This window comes from Charadrius vociferus, unplaced genomic scaffold, assembly GCF_000708025.1.
Source record: "Charadrius vociferus isolate BGI_N301 unplaced genomic scaffold, ASM70802v2 scaffold517, whole genome shotgun sequence".
In the NCBI taxonomy this organism is placed as follows: Eukaryota; Metazoa; Chordata; class Aves; order Charadriiformes; family Charadriidae; genus Charadrius; species Charadrius vociferus.
The window spans coordinates 169,948-196,535 of NW_009649181.1; the positions used below are offsets into that span (position 1 = coordinate 169,948).

Consider the following 26,588-nt stretch of genomic DNA (forward strand, 5'->3'; position numbering starts at 1 on the left):
CCCTATCTTGCATAATGGAAAAGCCAAGAGAACAAAGTCCACTGAATCAGTAGTCACCTGTTAGAAAGTTGACTGTTTGTAGTGTTGCGTTAGTAACTTGTGAGCTACCAAGATAGGACTTTATGTGAACCTGAATTGATGCCTCATAATATGGTAAGCAACGGTTGAGTTTTACGCTGCAGTATTTGCGGAATCTCTGGAAATGACTGAGTCATCATAAGCTTGGTATTACGTATTTCTAGGATTCGTTACAGTGGCATTGCTGTAAAACATCTCTCTTCTCTCCTTCCTCTGTTTTTCTTGCAGAATTTTCTAATGTAAAAGATCATCCCTGAACCATGGAGGTGCTCCAGTGTGATGGCTGTGATTTTCGAGCTCCATCTTATGAAGACCTAAAAGCTCACATCCAGGATGTTCACACTGCTTTTCTGCAGCCAACTGATGTCTCTGAGGAAAGTCCTAGCCAGCCAAGGTCTGGTTCCATGAATGCTAGCAACCAGACTGAGGTTGAATTTTCTTCTGTAAAGGACGAATTTACAATTGCAGATGAAATAGCAGGTAAATCTCAACTCTAAAAGTGATTTCAACTCTAACCCCGTTTTACATGTGGCTTATTTCAGTGTGTTTTAGTTTCTACTTTTAATGTGATTTAAAAAACTCGTAGTATCTTTATTGCTATGTCAGCAAAGCAGATGTCTAGCTTCAGCCATATTGGTTCTGACCATGGCTTTTTCTTTCAATGAAAACATGGAGGTTGATTTTATTTCCCAGCTGCTTCTCATGTATTTCTTCATATTGTTTTTTGGTTTTCAGATTTTCATGGTTGTTCTTCACTACTATGAACCACCTCAAAATTTTCAACTTTGTTAGTATACCAGCTTTCTTTTTTCCCCTGAGGAGATTATTTTGTAAATTATTTATCCCAAACTGTATACCACAGTCAAACATATGCAGACACTACGCATAACGGTTATTTTTCTGACCATTGCCAGATATGTAGATCTCACCATAAGTGGGTGAGGGAATCCTCGTGTGATTATTATTTATTCAGGATGTGGTTGCACTCTGATGCGTACAGGGTGGGTGGAGAAAATGCCTCTTCATTTGATTTTTACTTATTTATGTATACACCTTAATTCTCATTTTAGGGCAAAATGCAACAAGTCAGATGGGGACTGGAAGTTACTATAGCCAGAGCCAGACTTTCTATGGTCAGCACATGGCTCCAAATCCTAAACCAACCAACAAGTTTTTCCAGTGCAAATTCTGTGTGCGTTACTTCCGTTCCAAAAACCTCCTCATAGAGCACACACGCAAGGTTCATGGAGCCCAGGCCGGGGGGAGCTCAGTGGGGCCACCAACTGCTAGTTCCCTAAATTACAGCATCATGATGCATGAAGGGTTTGGCAAAGTTTTCAGTTGCCAGTTCTGCACCTACAAGTCACCCAGGCGTGCAAGGATTGTTAAGCACCAAAAAATGTATCACAAAAGCAACCTGAAAGAGAGTTCAACTCCTCCTACTGCTGCCGCTGCTATGCCTGAATCAACATCTGCTTCTGTGCCAGTGCAGGAACCCTGCAAGGAACTGCCTGCAGAGGTGGTGGAGCGGAGCATTTTGGAATCCATGGTCAAGCCCCTGACAAAGTCTAGGGGCAACTTCTGCTGTGAATGGTGCAGCTACCAGACACCTCGAAGGGAGCGCTGGTGTGATCACATGATGAAGAAGCACCGCAGCATGGTAAAAATACTGTCAAGTCTGAGGCAGCAGCAAGATGGAACTGGTGCACCTGATGTACAGACTAAGAGTGCCCAGAATGCCTCTCCAAACTCTAATTATATCTCCATGAATACAACAGGACGTGAAATGTCAAATGCTAACGTCTCAAACTTCAGGAGCTCTATGAGCAATTCCCTTATGAGGCCCAACTCTTCTACATCTTCCAAGTTTTCTTCTGTGTCTTACCCTCAAATGAAGCCTAAGTCACCTCACAACTCGGGCATGGTTAATTTGTCTGACAGATCCCGCTATGGAATTGCTGATATGACAAATTCTTCTGCTGACCTGGAAACAAGCAGTATGCTAAATGACTCCAGCTCAGATGAAGAGCTAAATGAAATGGACAGTGAGAATGGCTTGAACTCCATGGATCACCAGACCTCAGGAATGTCTGCAGAGCAGCTGATGGGATCTGATGGCAACAAACTATTGGAAACAAAGGGGATTCCCTTTAGAAGGTATATGAACAGGTTCCAGTGTCCTTTTTGCCCTTTCCTGACGATGCACCGCCGAAGCATTTCCCGTCACATTGAGAACATCCATCTGTCTGGGAAGACCGCTGTGTACAAGTGTGATGAATGCCCGTTCACCTGCAAGAGTTCATTAAAGCTTGGTGCCCACAAGCAGTGTCACACAGGAACAACATCAGACTGGGACACTATGAACTCTCAGACTGAAAGCATCGCTTCTTCTTTGAACGACAGCACAGTGTCTTACGAGAGTGGAAATATAAATGGCAGGAAGTCAGGTGGGATGATGGAACCAGTGCAGCCGCAGCAGCAACAGCAACAACAGCAGTCACCCCAGCCCCATTCACAGCATCCATACAAGTGCACAATGTGCAACTATTCCACCACAACTTTGAAAGGCCTCAGAGTTCATCAGCAGCACAAGCATTCCTTCTGTGACAACTTGCCAAAATATGATGGACCACCATCAAACACGCCACAAGAGAGTGAGGCGGATGCTCACCCCTCTGCTAGCACAGTGAAGAAGAGCCAGACCTCCATCCTTGGGCTCTCATCTAAAAATAACTTTGTTGCGAAGGCCCCTCGGAAAGTGTCAAATGACTTCCCTTTAGATCTCTCTCCAGTGAAAAAGAGAACTAGAATTGATGAAATAGCGAGCAACCTACAGAGCAAAATCAACCAAAACAAACAGCAAGAAGATGCTGTGATTAACGTAGAGGATGATGAGGAAGAGGAGGAGGACAATGAGGTGGAGATAGAAGTGGAGTTAGACAGAGAAGAAGAGCAAACAGAACCAATGATAGAGGTTTCCAGTTCTTACGCACCCCAGCAAATGTGGGGCAGAGAGGCTAATGATTCCCAGAAGGAGACAAACTTTAGAAGCATGCAGCATGACTACAATTCCACCAATGGAGCGGAGATTGAGCTCACTTTATCTGAAGATGAGGAAGACTATTATTCTTCTGTCAGCATGAAGGACCACCAGAGCCCTAATGCCTCTGTTCTGGGGAGCCAGTCAAACATGTATGGCACTGATCAGAACAATGAGAATGCAGAGTTTAATGACTCTGGAAGGCTTTACTATTGTAAACACTGTGATTTCAGCAACAAATCTGCCAGGAGTGTTAGCACCCACTACCAGCGAATGCATCCCTATATTAAATTCAGCTTTAGGTATATCCTGGATCCCAATGATCACAGTGCAGTATACAGGTGTCTTGAGTGCTACATTGACTACACAAACTTTGAAGACCTGCAGCAGCACTATGGAGAGCATCACCCTGAAGCTATGAATGTACTGAACTTTGATCATTCTGATCTGATCTATCGCTGCCGCTTCTGCTCTTATACAAGCCCGAATGTTAGAAGCCTGATGCCGCATTACCAAAGAATGCATCCCACAGTGAAAATTAACAATGCAATGATATTTTCAAGCTATGTCGTTGAGCAGCAAGAAGGACTGAACACGGAGTCTCAGACACTGAGAGAGATCTTGAATTCTGCTCCAAAAACTATGGCAACCTCCACCCCCGTGGCTCGCGGGGCTGGTGTGCCAGCTGGTTTTAACAAAAGTGCCGCCAAGAGTTTTAGTCCTGAATGTGAAAATCAGAAGGAACCTTCAGTCAATAGTGTAGTTGTTTATGACTGTGATGTGTGTTCATTTGCAAGCCCTAACATGCATTCAGTTCTGGTGCATTACCAGAAAAAGCACCCTGAAGAAAAAGCCTCATATTTCAGAATTCAGAAGACCATGCGTGTAGTCTCTGTTGATAGGGGCTCTGCCCTGGCTCAGATGTCTTTTGAGTTGGGGACACCCGTTTCCCCAAAATTGTCCAACTTGGCTTCTCAACCTCCACCTCCCCCACCACCACCCCCAGACCTCGCTACTGAACTCTACTATTGCAAACACTGTTCATACAGCAACCGCTCAGTTGTGGGAGTGCTTGTCCACTACCAGAAAAGACACCCGGAGATAAAGGTCACTGCCAAATACATCAGACAGGCACCCCCCACCGCAGCTATGATGAGGGCTGGTGAGTTGCCACCTGGTATTCAGAGGCCACCAGTGTCAATGCAGCAGTTGAGCCGGGGTGGATCTGAGACTTCTGTGAATCCTCCTGAGAATGAAATGTTCTTCTGCCAACACTGTGATTATGGAAATCGGACCGTGAAAGGCGTGCTCATTCATTATCAAAAGAAGCATCGTGACTTCAAAGCTAATGCAGATGTGATTAGGCAGCATACAGCCACCATTAGAAGCCTTTGCGATCGCAGCCAGAAGAAATCAACTGGCAGTGTGCCTGCTCACACCTCCGGCACCGAACGGGACAAGTCAAAGCTGAGAGCCCTCAAATGCAGGCAGTGTAGCTACACATCACCTTACTTCTATGCGTTGAGGAAGCATATTAAGAAAGACCACCCAAATATGAAGGCAACGGTCACATCCATTCTGAGATGGGCATTTTTGGATGGCTTGATAGAAGCTGGTTATCACTGTGAATGGTGCATTTATTCACACACAGAGCCAAGTGGTTTGCTTGTGCATTACCAAAGGAGACATCCTGAGCATTATGTTGACTATACATATATGGCAACTAAACTCTGGGCAGGTCCCGATCCTTCCCCTCCTGCCCTAGTGATGCCAACAGAGATGAAGACCTATAAATGCAGAGACTGCATTTTTGAAGCATCTTCCATTTGGGATATTACGAATCACTACCAAGCATTTCACCCTTGGGCCATGAATGGAGATGAATCTGTGTTGTTAGATATCATTAAGGAGAAAGATGCTGCTGAGAAGTCCATCCCGCAGCCTGATGAAGCTGGGGCCAGGATGGATTCTGAAGACCAGATAACAACACAGATGGATCAGGATGCAGAGTGTGCAGAGGATCCCAGCCTTTCCCAGGAAAAAACTGTCCAGCTGGCTTCTGCAAACCCTGCCATCTCTTCCACTCCATATCAGTGTACAGTTTGCCAGTCTGAGTACAACAACTTGCATGGCCTCCTGACTCATTATGGCAAAAAGCATCCTGGTATGAAAGTGAAAGCTGCGGACTTTGCTCAGGATATAGACATTAACCCAGGGGCTGTATATAAGTGCAGACATTGCCCATACATTAATACACGCATTCATGGCGTTCTCACACACTACCAGAAACGGCACCCATCAGTAAAGGTCACTGCTGAAGACTTTGTGCATGATGTGGAGCAGTCAAATGATATTGCTCAGAATGATGTGGAAGAGACAAGTAGGATTTTCAAGCAAGGCTATGGTGCTTATCGGTGCAAACTCTGCCCTTACACCCATGGAACACTTGAGAAGCTGAAAATTCACTATGAGAAATACCACAATCAACCTGAATTTGATGTTTTTGCCCAGTCACCACCAAAGGTGTCTGCCTCAGTGGAGCCAGACATGGTGACTGAAATCAAGGCCTCCCCAGAAATTGCTGCTGAGGATGTTGGGGAAGTCTCTGTGCCTGCACCTCATTTTTCCAGTTCTCATTTAGTGTCTCACACAGTTTTCCGGTGTCAGCTCTGCAAGTATTTCTGTTCCACCCGGAAGGGGATAGCGAGGCACTACCGTATCAAACATAACAATGTCCGGGCACAGCCAGAGGGCAAGAACAACCTCTTCAAATGTGCATTGTGTTCATACACCAACCCTATCCGCAAAGGGCTTGCGGCACACTACCAGAAAAGACATGACATTGATGCTTACTACACTCACTGCTTAGCAGCCTCCAGGACGGTAAGCGACAAACCCAATAAAGTGATCATTCCATCTTCTCCCAAAGATGACACTCCTCAGTTAAGTGAGGAGCTGAGGAGGGCTGTAGAGAAGAAGAAATGCTCGCTTTGTTCCTTCCAGTCCTTCAGCAAAAAGGGTATTGTGTCCCACTACATGAAGCGTCACCCTGGTGTTTTCCCTAAGAAGCAGCATGCAAGCAAGCTGGGGGGTTACTTCACTGCCGTGTATGCTGATGAGCATGAAAAGCCAACTCCAGCTGAGGAGAGGAATGACTTTGAAAAGCCTGAGGTGGAGACTGAGACTCAGGAAATTGAGTGGCTTCCCTTCAGGTGCATAAAATGTTTCAAGCTGTCCTTCAGCACAGCAGAGCTGCTGTGTATGCATTACACCGACCACCACAGCAAGGATTTGAAGAGGGACTTTACCATACTGGGAAGTGGCACCCGCTCTCAGAACCCTGTGTACCAGTGCAAGCACTGTGATACGAAATTGCATAGCACGGCAGAGCTGACTGCACACTTGAATGGTCACAACGAGGAATTCCAGAAGCGTGCCAAACGTCAGGAAAGGAGGAAGCAGCTTTTGAGCAAGCAGAAATATGCAGATGGTGCTTTTGCAGATTTCAAACAAGAGAGGGTAAGGATTTGTGTGTCTGGTCTCTTTCCCCTGCTCCCTGCTCCCTGCCAGGGAAGGGAAGCAAACCACTACCCTTCTTTCCGCACCCCAAGAGGCTGCCTATTACTGATGCCCAGTTGCATGTTCTCTTGACAGCCAAATGACCACAGGCTAATGAATGACTCAGCGTGCCAGTGAGCTCCATAAGTCAATTACACATTCTGCTTTAATTTTCTCATCCATCCTCCACCCCTCCCTAGGTTCTGTAGGAAGCCCTGCTCCTTCCTAGTGCTTCCTTCAGTATTTTCTTTATCTTCTTTCCTTCCTCCCACCCTTCTGGAAGGCCATCTGTATCTGACAGTTACTTGTTCTTTTGTGGCGAGGCTGCCATGTTCTTTCTTACAGATTCTTTATAAAATGTCCCATCCCCCTCTTCAGTGTACCTCTGAATAACGAACCAGTTTCCTTCTCAACCTTCTCTCTCTTTCAGTACTTTCTCTGATTAAGCACTCAATATTAACATGACGTGAACCTATCTGATGACTGAAGCTTTGGGCAAGTGCCTCATAAGCAGAAGACCAAAATTGTGCTCTTTCTTGGCTGCTTACTCCCTTCCTTCTGTTTCATTTTGAAATATACTTGCTGTGGAAAAGCTCCCCACAGCTGTTGGGGAAGTTGTGGTGTCATGAAAGAGCACAGATTCAGGCGAAACTGAATGGTCTTCCAGAGGACCACTGTTCTGCAGAAACTGAAGGTTCCTCCTGCACAGATACCTTCTCCACTTAGTCTGGAGGTATTAATAGATGTCAACAAAAATTGACCTTGCAGTTCTGCAAAACAGGACATGTGTACATCAAGCATTATTTCCCTTCAGGTGTTGAATCTGGTCTGTATTCCTAAAAATGAGATAAGAAAGCATACTTCAGTGATTTATGCTTGTGTACTCAAACAGGCTTTTGGACACTTGGAAGATGTTTCAAAACTTAAGGAGAGGAAGGTGGTTGGCTACAAATGCAAATTTTGTGTGGAAGTCCATCCAACACTTCGAGCCATCTGTAATCACCTCCGCAAGCATGTCCAATATGGGAATGTCTCTTCTGTGTCAGCTACAGTAAAGGTAAGAATTTCAGAAAGGTGACTGAAGATGACTGCAACTTCTTGCATTGTTTAAAATAGAGCACTTGTTGAAAACCTATGGAGGGCTTTTGTGAAGTTGAATGGGGTTTGAACTGGGTATTCCAGTTCAGCATGATGTTTTAATCTAACACTATGTTTCTTAAGTGATTTTGGTTTATTTTAAGATGTTTTAACTTTTTTCCACTCTTGATCCAGGGGCACGAAGACTATTTAATTCTCATTTCTTCTCAGCCGCAAAGGAGTTGATGTCGTTGATGACCGAAAGACTTGGTTTATGAGCAGGAGACTTTCTCTCAGCTATTCTGGGCTACTTCTCTGCTTAGTTAAACCCTAAAAGAGCTGCTTGTTTTCTTTTTTTATTTTTCTTTAAGAAGAGGAAGTGTGGACGTGCAAATATGTGAAGTTGCTTTTGGTACACCTTTCCAAGTGAAATTTGCACACTGGCTCTAAACAAAACATTCAATGGCCAGCTGAGCCAGTGGTCCCATTTGGGTGATTAGGTGTAAATGTGTTGTTCCTTTCTCCCTGTGAAAGGGGATACTTTCTAGGACATCTCCAAGGACAGGCCATGCTCCACAGCCCGATTTCAGCAGGGGTAGTAGTGAAAGTGCAACAAGGCTGTAGGAACCAGCTGTGTATTCCTCCTCATGCTGCAGTGAGTTCTCGGCAAAGACTCATGCTGCAGGTCTCAGTGCCTGACTAAGGGTGCTTCTTCCATGACATCGTCTGCTTGTGAGGAAGCAGAGTCCTTCATAGCTTAACTCATACTACCTGAGAGAGCTTTCGTTGCCCTCCCACTGACCTTCCTTCATCTTACCTGGTACTACTGTCAGATTCAGGTGCTTCCCTCCTAACAAACCATGTCCTTCTCCCTGCTTCTCAAATAAAGTTTATGCAGGGTCAATGTTTTTTTTGAGTGAGTAGAAATTTTGAAGCAGGGAACAAAAGCTGAAACTCATGGCCGAAAGAATGGGATGGAAATACTCTTATAGGTTGTTAAAGTCGTTGCAAAAATGCATGCTCTGGTTAGAAAAGGGAAAGTTAGGGAATACAAAAGAGACTTTTTCTGGTTGCTTTTTATTTTTAAAGAGGATTCTAAAGTCTTAGAGTACCAGCTTCTTTCTTGTGAATTTGGCACTTGTGGACAAATCTACTGTAGGCTAGATGAGTTGTTCAGTCTGCAGAGTAGGTAGAATGTAAGCTAGAGCAAAATAAACTACAGTTAACTTGCTCTATACCTTACTAGTGTTTATCTGATCAAGTTTCGAAGATTCTTATCAAGACTACTGACAGATAGTTGATTTGGTTTCTTGTGTTTTTGTATTATCTGACACAAATTTGATCAAGGAGTGAGATTCTTTTTTTACACATACATGTATGTAGATAATAGATATAATTACATTTTTTCCTCCCAAGAGTAGGCCCTTTTTTCAGAAAGCCATTGATGTGGAGTTTGTATAGGGATATATTCAAAAAACAATGCAGCAGGAAACCTAGGCATTATAATGAACACAGGGGAAAGACTGAGGGGCAGAAGGGAGAGAGAATTGATGGCTTTGGGGGGGTATGTGTTTTTTAGCAGGAAGCTGAAGATCCTTCAAACACAACTTTGATGGAGGGTTGTGAGGGAGCCAAAGACCCTGGCATTGTGGAATTTACAGAAGCTGAATCTGGAGCATCCTTGGAAGATGAAACCAGGCCTGGGGGCTACCACTGCAGCCAGTGTGACCGGGTTTTGATGTCTATGCAGGGTCTGCGATCTCACGAGAGGAGTCACTTGGCTCTGGCCATGTTTACCCGGGAAGACAAGTACAGCTGCCAGTATTGCTCCTTTGTCTCTGCTTTCAGGCACAAGTAAGTTGTGGCTTTTATTTTTATTTTCAAAAGAAGCACAAATTAGCACTACTGTTTTGTAGGTTGACATTGAATAAGAGCGCACTCAACTTGATCTTGAGCAACACTCTTCTCAGCATTTAGGTACTTTCCATGCTGAAAAAATAAAAAAGAGCCATTATGAGTGGCTATTTATAAACGGTTGCATCTTTATATCTTCCTGAATTTATTTAAGCCCTTTTTTTTTGCATGTAGGGGAAAAGTATGCAAGCAAAAGAGTAAGACTTCTTTCAGTAGGCAAACAGTGAAGCCCACCACTTACGCAGCCTTGTCTAATGCACAAGACTTAACAAGCCAAGAAAAAAGTATTGTTAGTCTTTCATATATAAGGAACTTCTGCTGCATATAACTTGTTGTTTATAGTTACAACTCTTTGAGTTTTCAATTCTAATGTTAAATAACTGTCATAAACTTACCTTAAAATTAAATTTTTTTTTCTTTTCTTAATTACAGCATGCAATTTCACTCTACAAATATTTCAAGTTCACACCAATGTGGTACCGTAGTGACTCCCTCAGCCTGTTTCCTTGTCTGATGTAGCATGTGAAAAATATGTAGTCATCATTAGTAGTCATGTTTCTTAAGATTTGTTTCCCTAAGGTTGACTTTGCCTTAAACTGGGTAATTTTTAAAAATATATAGCATGCCCCTCAAAAATGGGGTTTGTGGGATATTTTCCACTGGCATTTTGGACTGACTTACAGGTACATGTTTTCTCTAATTTCTGGGGAGAGGGCTGCTTATTTACCGTTTTAATGAAAGAAGAGACATCCAGATGCTCATTTGATGTAGGCTTTCATAGCACTGTCAGTAGTAGTGCTCTTAAATTTGGTGAAGATGTCACTGTTTTGCAATCCAACACATGGGAGAAAAAGCATGATAAAAAGCATTTTTAAATTACTTATGTTAAAAAGAGATATTTCTGCTAGTGTCACAGTGTTGCACAGTTTGATCTGCCTTGTTGAAAAGGCCTATGGGATTGAGCAGCCAACAGTAAGAAAGGAACTGGGGGAAGGATGGGTACTACTGGGCATATCCCACCCTGCTTTGGCAAGGCTGACAGCGGGGGACGCCCCTACCTCACATAGCTTGCACAGCCTGCTATTTGCCTAGTAAACTGGCTCGCTTCTGAAACCAGACTTGAGTTTGGTCTCTAGTCACTGTTTCCTGCCTAGGAAGCAAAGTTGTGTCCTACAAGTAGAAGGACAGGTAAGTGAAAAAGTGGTGGATGGCAGGGAAGCACTCTGTGGGTATCACCTAACTTGATAATAGGTGTTGCCATTGTTGAAGTTGTCTGCTTCATCTGTTTGTTGTTTTTTTTCTGATGCAATTACTGTCTTGGGAGATAAAGTCTGTGAAAGAAACCAAACTAAATGTTTCAACAACCTGCTGTTCTCCCAAATCGGACTAAAACTTTAAAACCTGCCTTTGGAATAATTTTGCTGGCAATGTATGTGGTTGTGAATATAGTTTTAAATATTACTGTGTAGAATACCTTAAGGTATATATTTATAAGAGCTTGATATGTATCATATACATCTTTGGCAGTCGGCTTTAATTGTTAAGTAAGTTCATTCCCTGTTAGCTATTTAAAACAAATTTTGTTCTGTGAAGTATTCACTGCAAGTGTTCAATGTCTTACTCATTTAGGAGACTTTTTTCCCCATTTCTCAGGAAAAGCTGTGCATTTTATGTTGCCCCAAACTCTATCCCGGATTTCTATTAAATTGTACTTGTATGAAGTGGCCCTGAGAGGAGACACAAGTTCCTTTTTTTTTTCTTTTTTCTTTTTTTTTTCTGTCATCAGATCTTTGAATACACAGACTTCAGTGTTAGCTCTTGTAAACAGGGATTTGCTGGCTCAAGCTCTTGACAGTATGGGACTAAAGATCCTGTGACAATCTTGTGTGAGAGGGCTGGAACAACTGCCGCTTGATCTACATGTTGATATTCAGTAAAAAAAGAACAGGATGATTTAGGAAAAATAAAAGGAAATAAGCCTGAAATGCATCTAGAATTAAGGTGGCAGGTGCGGAGTAGTTGTGGCAAATTGCCACTCCTCTCTGTCTGCCCTGTTGTTGTTCATCACCATGCATAAGATGATTCAAACTAAGACTAGATCACGAAGTGTGATTGTGTCCGAAGAAGAGCCTGTACTGGAAATGTTTACAGCCTGAGCTGAAACTATTTGCCCGCCACCTGGAGAAACTGAATTAATGGCTGTCAACCACAGTGTAGGAACTGCAGAACTCTGCAGGACTCACTCAGATAGAATGAATTTGATTTTTTGTTAGAAAACGTGAAAAACATCCTTTTTTCCCTTCCAAACTTCACTAAGCTGTTACAAGAAACTGGAGAGCATGTTCTAATCACCCCCCAATATTCAAGCTATCAATAGTTTCCAGTTTCCCTGAAGAAAATAGAGGCTGGTCTTTGCCACCCCTTCTTCTCTTGTGGAGCTTCATGCAGAATCTCCCACACTGTTACTTCTCAAACTCTGCTGCCTTTTAATCCTGGAACTCATCAACTGAAGCCTGCTGGCACCCTCCCCAGAACAGGATCTCTAATCTGCTTTTACTGCTGTAAGAAAAAGAAGGCTTCCTCAGTAAAGCTGGTCAAAAATACTTCCCCCCCGCCCCATCAATAGGACAAAAGGGGACATATTTTCACAGCATTTGCCAGGAGAAAAAAAATCTGTAATGATAATTTTACTGTTGTTGTCTGTTTCTTGTTTCAACTAGTTCTTTAGGTCTGGATCACGTATAATTTAATTTATACTAATCTTGGCCTATAAGTTTATTTAAGTGGCTTGCTTTCTGCATAACAGAATTGGTGTCAGCTCTGTTCCTTTTCCTCAGATTAGATTCTACTTTTTTCTGTAAGCAAGTTCTATTGAAATTTAAGAGACAGTATGAGAAAGGATAGTTGAGCCTCTTATTTAATTTATTATTGCTGTTAAGTGTTTTGCTTTCCATCTGAAAGAATAGTTGAAATTATTTACTCTTTTGCATTTCCCTTTTCTGTCTTTCTCTTTTCAAGTCTGGATCGTCATATGCAGACCCATCATGGACACCATAAGCCGTTCCGTTGCAAACTGTGCCCATTCAAGTCCTCTTATAATAGCCGCCTGAAAACCCATATACTCAAGGCTCACGCTGGTAAGTTTTCCCTCTCAGTTTTGCAGTGCAGCAGCTGAAATGGCCCGAGTATTCTTATTGCTGACCGCAGATGCTGGTTTGAATCACGTGTTTTGTCACCAAATTTGGGTAAGATTTTCAAAGGCAAGTCAGGATTGGCCAGGCTACGCACCTGTTGGAATCAGTGGGAGTTTGGGGTGTTTTTGGAAGGACAAGAATTTAAAACAGTGATGAGTACTTCAAGAACTTCTTCCTTTTCTTCTATTTTCTTTTATATGAATGATTTTTTCATTATTATTTCTGCTTGTTTCCAGTAGAATTTAATCATGTATACCATTGGTGTCTTAACAGATTGGTAGTGAGCTTTGCTCTGCTATGTGTGCATTTATGTTTCTGCTTTCAGTGACTCTGGGAAAAGGATTGTGGATTGCACCTGGTTTTGGTAGAGTCTTATGCTGGCTTTCATGTTAAAACCAAACACTGCAGACTTTGGAAGTCGGGTCTGTGTGCAGCAGACTGAGAATGGCATGATTCCATTATTATACATGGAAATTTGTCTTGCAAATCTCTGTATTGCAGTATAGAATCCATACAGGCAAGCAAGCAAACATGCTTCTGATGAACAGGAATTGGGAAGGTGATGTGTCATACAGGATAGGTCACCTAAAGTGTTGCACCTTTGATAACTAAAAAGTGCAAGATTCAGAATTTCCTCATCTTTATTCCTTGGTCCTAGACTCTTGCCACTGTCACGCATCATGTATTGCAAGGTTACCAGAAGATCAGAGTCAAAAACCGTTGGCTCCACTGGCTACACTTGCATCTTTGTGGTTAAAAGGACAAAAAATCAACCCTCAAACCACACTCCAAACATGCACTCTGATGCAAATAACAGAATATTGACCAATCCAAAAAACTACAAACTCGCTCAGTTGTTAAAACTTGCAAGTAGAAACTCCTGGAACAGATGACAAAAGGGCTAGAAGTATGTCCCTTTATTTATTATTTGTTTACACTGTGTCATATACTCAGGTTGGGGTGAAGGAGGAAGATGGGAAAATGGGGAGAAAAGGCAGGAGGAATTTATAGCTGTCAGCTGATTTTATTATTTTTTTTTTTAAAAAAGGTAATCGTCACCATTGATCCAGAGGCGCTTTTCATCTACAAAAATGTAGGAGGGATTGGTGGTCGATTGTACTTCATTTCCTGTATTGATTTTGGATTTCACAGACCTTGTGCCAGGACCCTTTTCTGTACTTGGATGGGTATTGTGGATTAGCTTAACTTAACTTTTGCCAGCTTCCTGTTGTATAGGACCATGGCATTCTGTCCCTTCTAGGAAATCCAACTGTGTGCAGCAGTTCCAGTTTACAGAGTCGCATATCCTGTACGGAGGTGACATGGTTCTTTATCTTCGCCAACCATAAAGTGTTTTCTTTATGTTATTGTACAGTTGGGCTATTTTGTGTTACCTTGTTTGAACCTGCCAGATTTTTAGAGCCAAAGTTAGCATGCAACTAATATTTACTTCACACTTCTCTTCATGTAAGTCATTGATTTATTTATTATGAATTCATGCTCTTGAACTTGATTAGTGGACACTTCTTGACGGACCATGTTTTGCATCATACGAGAACACAATTTCATGGTTGCCTAGATAGTGCTCTCACAATGACTTGTGTAATAGGGTTTCCAAAGGCTTATGATCTGTTTCTGCCTCAGTTCATTTCTACCAAATATTCACATCACAAAAAAATTGTTTGTATGTTTTTCAGTCAGAGCTTTGCTTTGTTGTATTTTGAGTCAGTCCTTCAGAAATACATACTACTGAGTAAACATGTTACGAAGACTTCCCCTCAGACTCCCCAGTTTTTCAGTAACACAGTGGTTCTCTGAACTTCTGCTACCATTTTTTTTTTATCTCTTGTCAATCATCTTATTATCAGTTTATGTAGAAGTGGTAACTTCAATCCCCCTGAATTTTTCTGAAGTGTCATCTTTATAATTCAGTAAAATCCTGATGTCTTTTACTCAGTCTGCCTCTCTCGCTTGTTTTCTGGGGATGGGTCAAAAATCAGTGGACTGTAAAATGCGTTCTTGCCTAACAGCTGGTACCAGTCAGTGTTTCTGGCATTTGTTTTTCATCCAGTATGTGCCATCTCCTTCGGCATGGAGTAGAACAGCTTACAGTATCTCTAAATGGGCTGTCTGTTGTTTTCATGTGAACTTTTTCACCTGTTCTTTTTTTTGTTTATATTTTTATGGGGCCTTTGTTCGCATTCCTAGTGTCCTTGCTTCATTAGTCATGACACCGGATGTGCTGCATGCACAAGTGGATGATTGTAAGACAGAGTATTGGCCCTGCTCAGTTTCTGTGTAATCTGGAACATAATGCTTTCAGTGCATATTTGGTGTTGAGATCCACCACATACATTTTTAGATTTATTTATTTGTATGTGTATTAATATAATTGTTTTTTGAAATGCAAAACTAGCTGTCAAAAAAGTGCAGAAGGCTTCTGTTAAGCCAAACTGCACCCTTTCCTCCGCAATCAAACACATCCTTTCATGCTGATGTCCACCTGAACTGTTACGGCTGAACAGTGGGTACTAGTTGTGTCTAGACTGCTTAATATGTAATCGTCCTCTATTTGCTTTAATGTCTTCTGGTGCTTTTAAGTTAATGGTTGGTGCCTGCTGTCATCCAGGAATCTTTTATACTGACAAACCATGGAGGTCTATGTCTGTACCTCACTGGTACCTTATACCTTGGAGTTTCTTTTGTCCTTATAGTGTCCTGTTGCATTGAGCAACTTGTAAGTGCTATACAAAAAAATGTTTGCTTTCTGTTTGTAAAAAGGTAATATATAACTGATATAACATGCAGATGAGGAACACCATTTGAAAAAATGTGGGACAATTTGTTGTTTCACCATTTCAGATTCTAAGTGATCTCTTCTTTTTCAGAGGTACCAAAAGAGGCTTTTTAAGAGGTTGTGTTTTGTCCCTATGATTAGCATAGTTTTTCTGTAAGAGAGAGGTGGGAGTTATTTTTATGTAGGATGGCTGCTAAATCTTTCCAGGTGTGCTTACTTTGACACTGCAATACGTGAATTTTCACATTCTCTTTTGGTTCACTTATTTCCAGTGTTGGAAACAATGCTGTTTGAGAACCTTGTTTGCTAAATTTGTTGCAAGATGGAAAACATATTCTGCTTTGTTCATTACCAGAATTCTTTTTCTTCTGTTACTGTTCGTGAATATTTCACTCCTGTATTAGTTTTGGCACTTTATGTACAACTCATATGTGGCCAGTATTACTCTTGTACATGGAAGTGGCACTTCCAAAACAATAACTTGGCACCTGTATAATATCACGTTGTTTGTGTTGGGACAGTTTCACTTTGTGTTCCAATTGCCTCCATGCTTAATGCAAAACAAATCTTGTCTCAGGATTTGTTTCCCCTTGTTTGCTGTCTTTATGGCTTGGAATGTATTCAAAATTAAACTCACTACTGTTCATTACTTCTGTTCTTTCAATTTTTTAGTGCTTTTTCATAACACACTTTCACATAGCCTTACAGATATGCACTGTTCTTGGTATTGCCATGTTCACTTCTTGTAGTAAACCAACCTTGACTTGGTTACCAGTTCTATGAAGGTTACTCCTGCCTAATAGCAGGTATTTCATAAGGAAACTGCGACCTTCCCCAAGTGTAAATCGTTCCCTGCCCCCCATTTCGTTTTTTTGGAGGGACCTTTGTTAGCATTTTGTAGTGTCCTTCTTTCTTCGTTAAAATTATGCTGGATGTGCTGCATGCAGAAACAGATTACTTCACCCTCTCTAGTTGCGGTGCTCCCAAAGAAATTTGGCAATGCTATTGTTAAGTGACTCCATTTTCATCCCAAAGTCTGTTTTCTTCTCATACCATGCAACACAGGCATGCTAAGAGTTTGGTCTCTGTTGTTTGGCATCGGTCACTTTAAGGATCGGCAGTTGTCAGAAAGTGATACTTTGGTCCAAAGCAGGTGTCTGTACCTGCAGAATCCAGACTGCTCCAACAAGGAGATATGCATATCTTGTTCTCTTTGGGATCAGTCTTTCACTGAAGAGTCCATGGGAATTTTACTGCCGAGTTCAGTAAGAGAAGTTAAAAAAAAAAAAAGGGGCCCCATTTTGTTTCTTTTGTGAGCTGATGACTTGCCTGTATTTCGCTCACCCAGGTGAACATGCCTACAAATGTTCCTCCTGCTCATTTTCCACCATGACAATCAGCCAGCTGAAAGAGCACTCCTTGAAAGTGCATGGGAAAGCACTGACACTACCAAGACCCCGCATTGTCAACCTTGCAGCCTCACACGCCCACCACACCTCCAAGAACCACACTAAATGAAGAAGTGGAGGACTCTAATGGTAAGAGGTGCCTCAGAGCAAGAATTTAATTGTCTAAGGTGCCACTTAATATTTTTATTACAAAAAGAATTACAGCAGGTAGCTTGCCCAAAAAGCAGCTTCATTTGATCATTAAGAAAAAAACCCGAAGTTGCATCAAAATCAAGAGTAAACGTGGTGTTTTAGGAAGTGGCCTGCTCTAGATCCTCACCGATTCACACTACATTAACTTGTCCTGTCAGCAGTTGACTTTGGAATATGTCAATGCTGGCTTTACTTCTCAGAAGAGATTTAAATTCTAGAAAATTTTCAAAGGCAGAGCTTCTATTGATAGCAAGTGGGAAAGGGATCATCTAATTCCATCCATGCTCCTGAAAACACCCCTTTATCTCGTTAGTAGAGCACTTCTTTGAAACCACATGATTAAGCTTAAAGTGTGAACATGTAATGATAGTAAAAGTAATTATTCTTCTTGTCCTTGCTACAGAGGACACCAAAAGTACCTTCAGATATTAAGCTGCATCTGCAGGAAGGAGAATCTGAGAACCATTTTCTTTTCCATGCTTTCTTGAAAGCTGTTAATCCCCTTGTGCTGGGCAAGTACACAGAAGATATTTGGAAAGCGGCAGAGGAAGGGACACTGTTAACAGAGAAAATGCAGACTCATAGAAGAGGTGATGTGTGGTATCACAACAAGTGTTAAGGCTTTTTAAGTGGTAGCTTATGAGGCATGTTTTGGGTGTCACTTCCTGCCAATTAAGAAAAGAGCTGGTCTTTAGGGAAAAAAATCTTCATGCCTGGATGAGTTGCATTGATATGGGAGGAGAATGTATGTGATTATAAATAAAAGGTTCAGACCTGAAGATGTTCGAGGAACTGGGATGGATGGAGGGGGTAGTAAAAGAGGCAAAACCCCTACCTTTTTTCCAGAAGTTTGAGAGGTTCTTAGGGCTTTTTGTTGTTCCTGTTTTGCTTCGGTTACTGGCTAAGGATTGGAGAGCTAAGATTTTCAGTAATCATCTTGCAGCACTTTTGGTCTCCCGTCTTCCCTTCTTTTCTTTCCCACCAGAAAAACATGTGAAATGAGTGAAAGATAAGAAATAAGTTCAGAAAATGGCAGAAAGAAATTTCAAGAAAAAAGTAATCAGCATAAACATACTTTATTGAAAAAAAAGAGAGATGTGAATAATATTTTTGTGGTTCAGCAAGTCACTTCTGGAGTCAGAATCTTACCAAAAGATTTTGACCAGCTGCTCTCAGACTACCTTTTGTCAAAGAGTTGTCTAGAACAGTGCAATGAAGACTTACTAACAGCTTTTATTTTTGCTAATGCTGGCTTAAACTAATCCAACAAGTGGAGTACATCTTGTGATGTATTCTGCTGGGGTTTTGTTGCTTTTAAAAAAATGTTCTATTACTGACTAAGAAGTGAAGAATAATTTTCAGTGGCTGTCCTAGTCTTTCCTGTGTGTTAGCAATCTTTTGGTAGCAATAGTGTGTTGAGAGATACAGAAGGACAGTATCTGAATTTGGGAAGGATGGTTCATTTACTCTTTTTTTTTTTTTTTGCTTATCCCAAGAGCTCAAAGTCATGATTAGTGAAGTTAAAATTCACGTGCAGATCTCTGTAGAAGATAATTTTACAGCCATTAGGAACTCTTCCTAAAAATATATAAAATGATCACTCTGTTAACAAAAACATTTCATGAGGTTGACTCTATTACCTAGATCTATATTGCAGCCTGAAACGAAGGCACAATTTGTCCCAATTAGCTTGATCATCTTTAAACAGGGCTAATGGTTAAGTCACTTCGACAATAATAGAAGCCACCCACTGGGGAGCTAGTCAGACAAGTACAGGTGTAATAATCATGTTAACATTTTAAGCATTGCTTGAGGAAGGAATAACCTGTTTTAAGTAATTTATTTTACATTAGGAAGTTGGCTGCAGATCAAGTTAATGATGGCTGCTCTTATGACATCATTTATTTTTGGTTTTTAGAAGGGAATAAATCAACGTCTCTGTGGCCTAGGCCTGCAAGTTGAAGGTGATAATGTAGAACTAGATAAAAGACTGGTCCCGATAATAGGAAATGTGTGATGGGCACTGTTATGTCCAGCTGGTGCCAATATAAAGTGGAGCTCACGTGTTGTAGCGTAGTTGGATTTTGCCTGTGTTAGTGTGTATAAATAACCTGCAATGAGGGCTATGATCAAGTCATTCACTGGGGATGCAAATTGAATTAGGGCTGGGGTGAAAGGCAGACAAAAGGTTGGTCACATTGTTATAAACTTGTTTTATAGGTTTGTAGGTATGCAGCAAGCGTAATTGAAGTGGTTGCAGAAAGGGTCTGTTCTTGTCTGTGGATGAATATTGTGGTTGGAATAGGAGATAGAGCAGGATGACTTGGGGAGATTTGAGGAGCTAGCAGAACTCATCCTGCCAATTGTTAAGCCCTTTAAAAATGGAGAAAAGGGAAAAGGATACTGAATTGTAATAGCAGAGTGCATGTCTGAATAGAACTGTTCTGGGACAACAGCCCAGTGGAACTTCTGTTGATGCTTTTTTTTTTCCTCCAGAAGTTGTTCCCTGAAGGGCCTTTCTTAGAGCATTTCTTTTGTTCTTCTAGATTGATCTGTTCATTAAAAGATGCAAATATATTTAAATCTCTGTGACTTATCTGTTTTAGTTCTGTATTGGTAGCAGGAAGTATATCTGAAGTGTTCCACTGTATATCCTGGAGATGTTGTGGATGCTTGATATACTTTTCAGGGAAGTGAAGTTAAAGTTGCCTATTCCTGGCAACTACATTGTCATTAGAAAGCATATCAACCACTTCAGTGTGTGTATGGCTCTCTCAGGGTAGTAGTGTAAGAAGATGATTGTGTCAGTCTCAGTGAGTCAGCAGAGAAGGCTTTCTTACAGAGACATCATTGGAAGATGCTGCTTTTTGTATCCTACATCTCTGCATATTGGGTGGTGTTTTAATTTGTAAGGAATGTGTTTTCATTGTATCCTGATCTAATTAGAGGTAAAGCACTCAGATTTTTTTGGGTGTCGGGGTGATGATGTTTTGTTTTGAAGGTGTTTTTCTTACAAACAGCCACAAAAAAACAGTAAATGTTGATCACCAGTGCTACTTTTCTGTTTTACATAGTATAGGGGCACTGAATGGTTTGTGGTATCCAATTCTTGTTGAAATGATAAGATTGCCATTGTGGTAAAATGTTCTTTTGTTCTCCCAATATTTTACAGCTACTTTTCCTCTTCAAGAAAGAAAGGGGGGTGTTTGAGTATTTATTGGGATTTGTGTGGTTGGCTTTTTTGTTTGTTTGGATTTACTTATTTGCCCTTTACACTGAAATGTGGCTTAAGACTTTTGACTTGAACTTAAACACAGTAAAAATTCAGTGTAAATTGAAATATTACAAACTGCTAGGAGGGATTGGGTGAATCCCCGAACAAGATCTGTTTCCGTGTTCTTTCACAGTCTTTGTGAAAATCAGAATTTATATTCATGTTAATCTCTGCCCAGAAGGGTTGTATGGATTTATTGATGATACTGTCATCCTATGGGGCAGTATGTGTCACAGATAAAGGTTTCCAGTACTGCAGTGTGCAGGGTTTGCTCTGTTCCTGTTGAGTTGAGTGCAAGGCAATGGAATCCCACGATCTGCATTGTCAAGGCACATTAGAAGACTACCATCTATTTCAATAAGGAAGAGTTGGAAGGAAGGCAGAGGCACAAAAATTGTGTGATTGAATGCTAGAAAACGGGAATAGGAACAATAGCAACAGGTGTCATCTGCAAAGTGATCATCTGCTAAGGAGAAAGCACAGGGCAACAGATGCTGCTTGTGTAAGCACTGGTGTTATGCATGTTTGCTTGTATGCAAGGGCTGTGGAGGTGGTGACCTGCCTTCCTCTTATAAACTGGAGAAATCCACGATTGCAACCTATTGTCATAAAGCAGAATGACTCAAAAGATTGATAAATGGTTTCATGTTATGATTTCACCTTCAGCAAAAGCTTCTTGGGAGCATATAAAATACTTGCCCTACATTGCCCTGGCTAGTACTACTGCTTTTTTTGAACAGCTCTTTATTTTGTGAAAATAACCGCTTTGGCCTAACTGCTTTGCAGCACAAAGTACTACTCTTTATTCATATGGCTGGCAGATTTGGAGCCTCAAAATTTATTTGCAGCATGACTGTATGCAGAAAAACAAAATAACAGTTTTTTAATTCTACCGATTAAGAATATTAATTTGTCAAAATAAAACAGTAAAGTGCAAGTGGTAAACTAGACATATCTGGATGTGGCTTCTAAATGTGGTTTCTAATATCTTCTCAGTCATGCTGCTACTGTACAAGATCATTCCTTTTTAGTGTAACCAGTTCTTGAAATGTAGAAAGCAGCACATTTTGTGCATGCCCTTGAAGCTCAATAGTCATGCTTTTCACTGTTGTGCAAACCAAACAGGATCTATCATTAATACCAGCACACATCAGAAAACACATGCAGGGTCAGAACTAGAGGATCTTTTGAGTTCCCCAGTACATGGTATGTCAACATCTTCATTAAATTTAATTACTTGCAGCAGGAAATGCATTGAAAACTGCTAAGTGAAACACCCAGTGCCCTGTTCCAGCTTTTTTCTGAACTTCAGCCTTTGCCAGTGGAAAAGAACTTTGCCTCATCTAGAGACTAAAATATAAATACATCTGCTTGCTTTGCCAGAGCTAGGCTAGGTACAAAACTGCTTGACTAACTCCTGTTTCTGGGACTGTTGTTTAAGAACTGTGAATCCCTTCCCATTTCTGTACACTTTTTCAAAATGGATAATGCATAATCAGGATGCGTCTTCTATGCTGCTTACCAGATGAAATCCTGAGGAGTGCTGAGAGCCTTTAGCAGAATTGCTAAGGCAATTTCATATACTTACCAGAACCAAAGGAGAGCAGTGGAAAGCAAGGAGTCTTTTCAACAGCTGATGGCAATGAGGCAGGATTGTTAGTGATCCACTCAGCCCTAGAGCCACACTTCTCCCTCTTCTTTCCCTCCCTTTCAGAAGAGACGCAAATTTTCCATATGCTCAGACATACTGCCCCTGACTTACTGGTTTTTTTTTAATCCATACCATAGTTTGTTGCTGACTTATTTGTGTTCACATGCACTGTTGCTCTTGATAAGGGATATTTTTCTAACCTTCCAATCAGGGCAGAAAGTTCCTAAGACCGTCACTCTTCAACTTTGGTGATGTTTCTTTCTCATTGCTACTGTGTCTTAGTGTTTTATGGCTGCTGCTGTTTGGGGAAGACAGCCTGGGGTCAGAGACAGACAGTCAGTTTGGGGTCAGAGTCCTCACAGCCCGGAAACCTTGTATTGGAGCAGAATAGCCTTTTCTTTGTCTTTAGTTTGGGGTTTGTTAGTTTTTTTTTCAGGGGGAGGGGTTTAGACCCCACTCTTTTGAAGTTTGAGACCCTTTTATTTGACTGTTGTTGACCAGGGAGGCAGAGAGACGGTAGTCACTACAGGGAAAATTCAGGCAAAGATTCAATACCTAATTGCTTTAATTGCAAGATGAGTTGGAAGGATAGCATCCATGTTAAGGATGCAAGATGGTGATCTGCATAGTGCAGAACAGAACATGCCTCGGCTTTTGAAGTTACAGTCAGGCTGCAGAGAGCTGTCTACTTGTTCTGCCTGCTTTTGTGCCCTATAAGAGTGATGCTGCATGCATCTCCTCACTCTGAAGTATCAGATTAACCCTTCTTCCTTGCAGGCTGCTTTCTTTTTTCCTCAGCCATGTTCCTTCTTTCTCTAACCTAGAGCAAGTTTCTGCTTTCCCCTCAGACTTTGCCTGTCTTTCCTTCCCAAAGGTGCTGCCTGTGGCCACACTGCCTGCCAGTGCTTGTTAAAACTCTCCCGGTACTTGTTGGTGTGCCTTACTTCTTGTGATCAGCATTAAACTAATTATTAGATGTTGGATCAGATGGGAACTTTTCTCCTGCATCAGATTGGCAGGGACTGGTGGAACAAGTGCAGAGCTTGTTCACCTCCAAGTTTACTGAACAAACTCCTCACTGTTTCAAGGACCTAGGGCACTGGGGATGACCTTGTTCTCTGCAGCTCTCTTCCACTGCTGTATAGTTGTTTGGCTTTTGGCCTTTTCCTACAGCGTGTTGAGAACAGTTTTGTGGCTAGTGGAACAGAGGGAAATGTTTATTCTGTCATTGGCTGTGCTCAGGGGGGTGTCAACTTGCTGTTCATTGTGCTCTTTTCTGGTCCTGAGCTTTTTGTGCTTGAACTGAATGGGTAAAGGCAAAATTGAGATTCAACAGGATGGAGACAGGAACTCATGCAGCTGGGAGAAGGTTGCTGCCAGTCTTTGTATGGATTTGGCCAGCCTGCTGCGACAGCATTGATGTGATACTGAAAGACTTGCCTAGGGTAGAGAGGAGACAGAATAAGTTGTTTGGGTGGATCAAGTAATAAATGAAGGAAGAAACATCTTCTGGATTCCTTCCGGGCAGAGAGAAATGACTTGATTGCACCCATGGGAGAAAGGAAGTATATCTAGATTCCTGTGGGTTTTTTTCTTGAGGTTTTTGCTTTTGGCTCTGATTTTGATGTTCAGGATAGGGGACAAAGTGGCAGGTGATGCTCTCTTAGCTGTCATGTACTGCTGCTGTCCTTGGAATTTGTGATCACTCTATACAAAGCAAAAAGGATGCTATTGCTGTGAAGGGATACGTGATATGACTTGACCAATGCTGTGCAAGAGAGCATTTCTGCAGGCTATCATTCCCACATGTTAGTAGCATTCTTGTGGAAGCTAACTGATATTCTCCCTGTCCCCCGAGACTCCAGTTACTTTCTATTGATTTAAAACTTGCTGGAGGGATTTGGTGCTTGACAGAGAGGTAAAACTCTTTGCTCATTTTAGGTCTGTTGAAATGGACATACATCGTCATCGTAGTTGACAGACCAAAGTCTGACATTTAAGTAGCTGGTTTTATTTCTTCTTTAAGGGACATTGTTACTACATTTTGGTACCAATGTTTGAAAATACTGCCCAAAGTGATCGGAGGTCACTCAGAGCTGGTGATATAGATGAGGCCTTTCTGTTGGCAATAATAACAATGATGATGTCAAGGTATATGTTGGAGGTCTCCAGAACAAATTACAGGCTCCTGAGCTCTATGAGTAGAATGGATCCTCAGTACCTGTATATTGTGACTGTAATTTTAGGGCCAGTTTTAAAGCAGAATGCAAAAAGGTAGCACTTGATAAAGCTGGATTTCTTTCCCCTCTTCATCTGAAGCTTAAAGGCAAGTAAGCATTTGGGTAATAGAAGCATGTGTGTTTGTGGCCATGTGTTTGTATTAATACAAACATTTCAAGGGCCAGAGCAATAGAGAAGGAAATGTGGAGTGCTCCTGAAAAATATCTGATGAATTGCTCTTAAAAATGAGAAGGAAATCTTGGACCATAATAGCATGAGGATGGTTTGGTTACTAGTGCAAAAAAAAAAAAAACATGTAGATTATTGTCTGAGTGAAGAATCAATCAAAGTAGGAAATCTTTGTAAATTCAGAAAAGAACCTGTTACCAGTAAGTCCTTTTGGCAGACTGGTTAAATCAGCATCTTGCTAAAGCTATTTCCAGATCTGTTTGCATTCCTCTCGTTTGTAAGTGCACTTCCACTTATGAGGTTTGAGTTTAGCTCAACAGAATAAGGAATAGCTAGAGAACTTTTTATTTTATGCGTTTTATGGAAATAGGTAAGCACATGGAGATCCCAATGTTTGACGTGTAGCAGAAGTCCTGGTTTTGAGTGCTGCCCTGTATTTAGACAATGGAAATTTATTCCTTGCATAACAAATTATAAGAATACAGGGTTGAAACATGACCAACAGTTTGAACTGTTCACCCAGTATAATCCAGTGGCAGCTGATTCTCAGCCAGCAACATTCTTTAAACAGAAGGCAGTGGATCAACAGAGGTGAAATAACATGAATGCCAGAGGACAGGAAACAAAATGAACTCCTCATACATCACCTCTGTGCTGTAAGCAAAAACGGCAGTAGGCAAAGCAACTAGTGGGGTTAGAAAGCTGTAGTGGCTTGGCACCTTTGTTGCAAAGGTTGCAAGCGGTAGAGCAGTTACTGAAAGAATCTAGTTTACAGTCAGAGGGTTGTGTGCAGCCTAAATGTGACTAGTAAGTGGCCAAGTCACCTAAAGGACTGTAGGAAAGTTAAATTGAGCTGAAGCCAGGAAAGAAATTTTGTTGTGGGTAAGACAGAGGAAAAGAAGGGTTAACTAGAGATAAAATAGCTACATGGTGAACTATTTCCTGACCCCTAAAACTGATCCTTCCAAATCACACCATTTAGCAGTGCAGGGTAATGATTGAGGCAGCGTTCATGACCATGTTGTGCCTGTCTTGCAAGCTGATGCTCATGGGAATTCCTGGAAGTGTTGGATACTCAAAAACAGTAGGGGATGGGAAGTTCTTGGACTGATCCTTCTCTTCTGATGGAAATAATATGGTATAATTTATTTCATCAATTACGTTGCTTCTACTTAAGTCTTATAAAATCCTACTGCTCTCCTTTGCATCATCTTATACAGAGTATTATAGCCACTCTGTCTTCAATCTCAACTATGAAAGTCCCAAGATTCTTCAGTAGGCAGCAGTATGAGACTCTCTTTGTGTAAAGGAATTCAGATGATAAAACTGTTTATTATTTTCTTCTTCTTAGATGAAATTTATGTCCCTTTGAAATGATTTTGATATCAGCACAAGGAGCTGCATAGCACATATCTTGTCTCAGTTCCATCCAGAGATAGGTGTGCACACAACTTAAAAGAAAATTTAAAGTTAAAAAGAAACGTGGATATAGTTTCTCACCTCTTTTGAATAAACAAGATTGCACAGTCCATGTATCTTTCTGGTTGCCCTCTTCTGAGCCTTAGACATATATGTAATATCTTTCTCACAAAAGCTGCTCCAAAATGGTCCAAAAAGTGGCCTTTACAGATAATGCTGAAATAAATCCTGCCAACAAGATTTTTGGGTTTTGGTGTTGATTTTTTTTTTTCTGTAAATCCTTTAAATGGCAATTTTATTTCAGGCCTTTATTTTTTTCCTCTGTAAATACTTTTTGTCTTCTGGAGTGTGCAAACAAGGACACAAAATTTGTTTCGACTATGTCTCATTCACAATGTCCTAGCAATGTAAAGGTTCTTTAGCAGAAATCAGAATTTAGGTAGAAAAGTAGGTTTATATTCTGTTTTTAAACATGCAGTGAATAAAAACTTCCTTGTACTGTATGGTTCCCTAAGCTTCTTCATGAATGTTTTGTTGCATCCCTCTGAATCTTATTTTCTTTTATCTTCTCCCCCC

General features: G+C 41.2%; 1 protein-coding gene across 1 annotated transcript in view; it reads left to right on the top strand.

Annotated features, from left to right (window-relative positions):
• Positions 1-338: 338 nt before the first annotated feature.
• The window catches only part of LOC104289677 (zinc finger protein 462-like), a gene marked incomplete at its 3' end in the record, with an annotated part of 49,646 nt that continues 23,396 nt past the window's right edge, over positions 339-26,588 (top strand). The window contains 7 exon segments of the mRNA XM_009888665.1: positions 339-558; positions 1,149-6,637; positions 7,569-7,733; positions 9,504-9,607; positions 12,686-12,804; positions 17,007-17,172; positions 17,174-17,196. Of these exon segments, the coding sequence (XP_009886967.1) occupies positions 339-558; positions 1,149-6,637; positions 7,569-7,733; positions 9,504-9,607; positions 12,686-12,804; positions 17,007-17,172; positions 17,174-17,196 (6,286 nt within the window).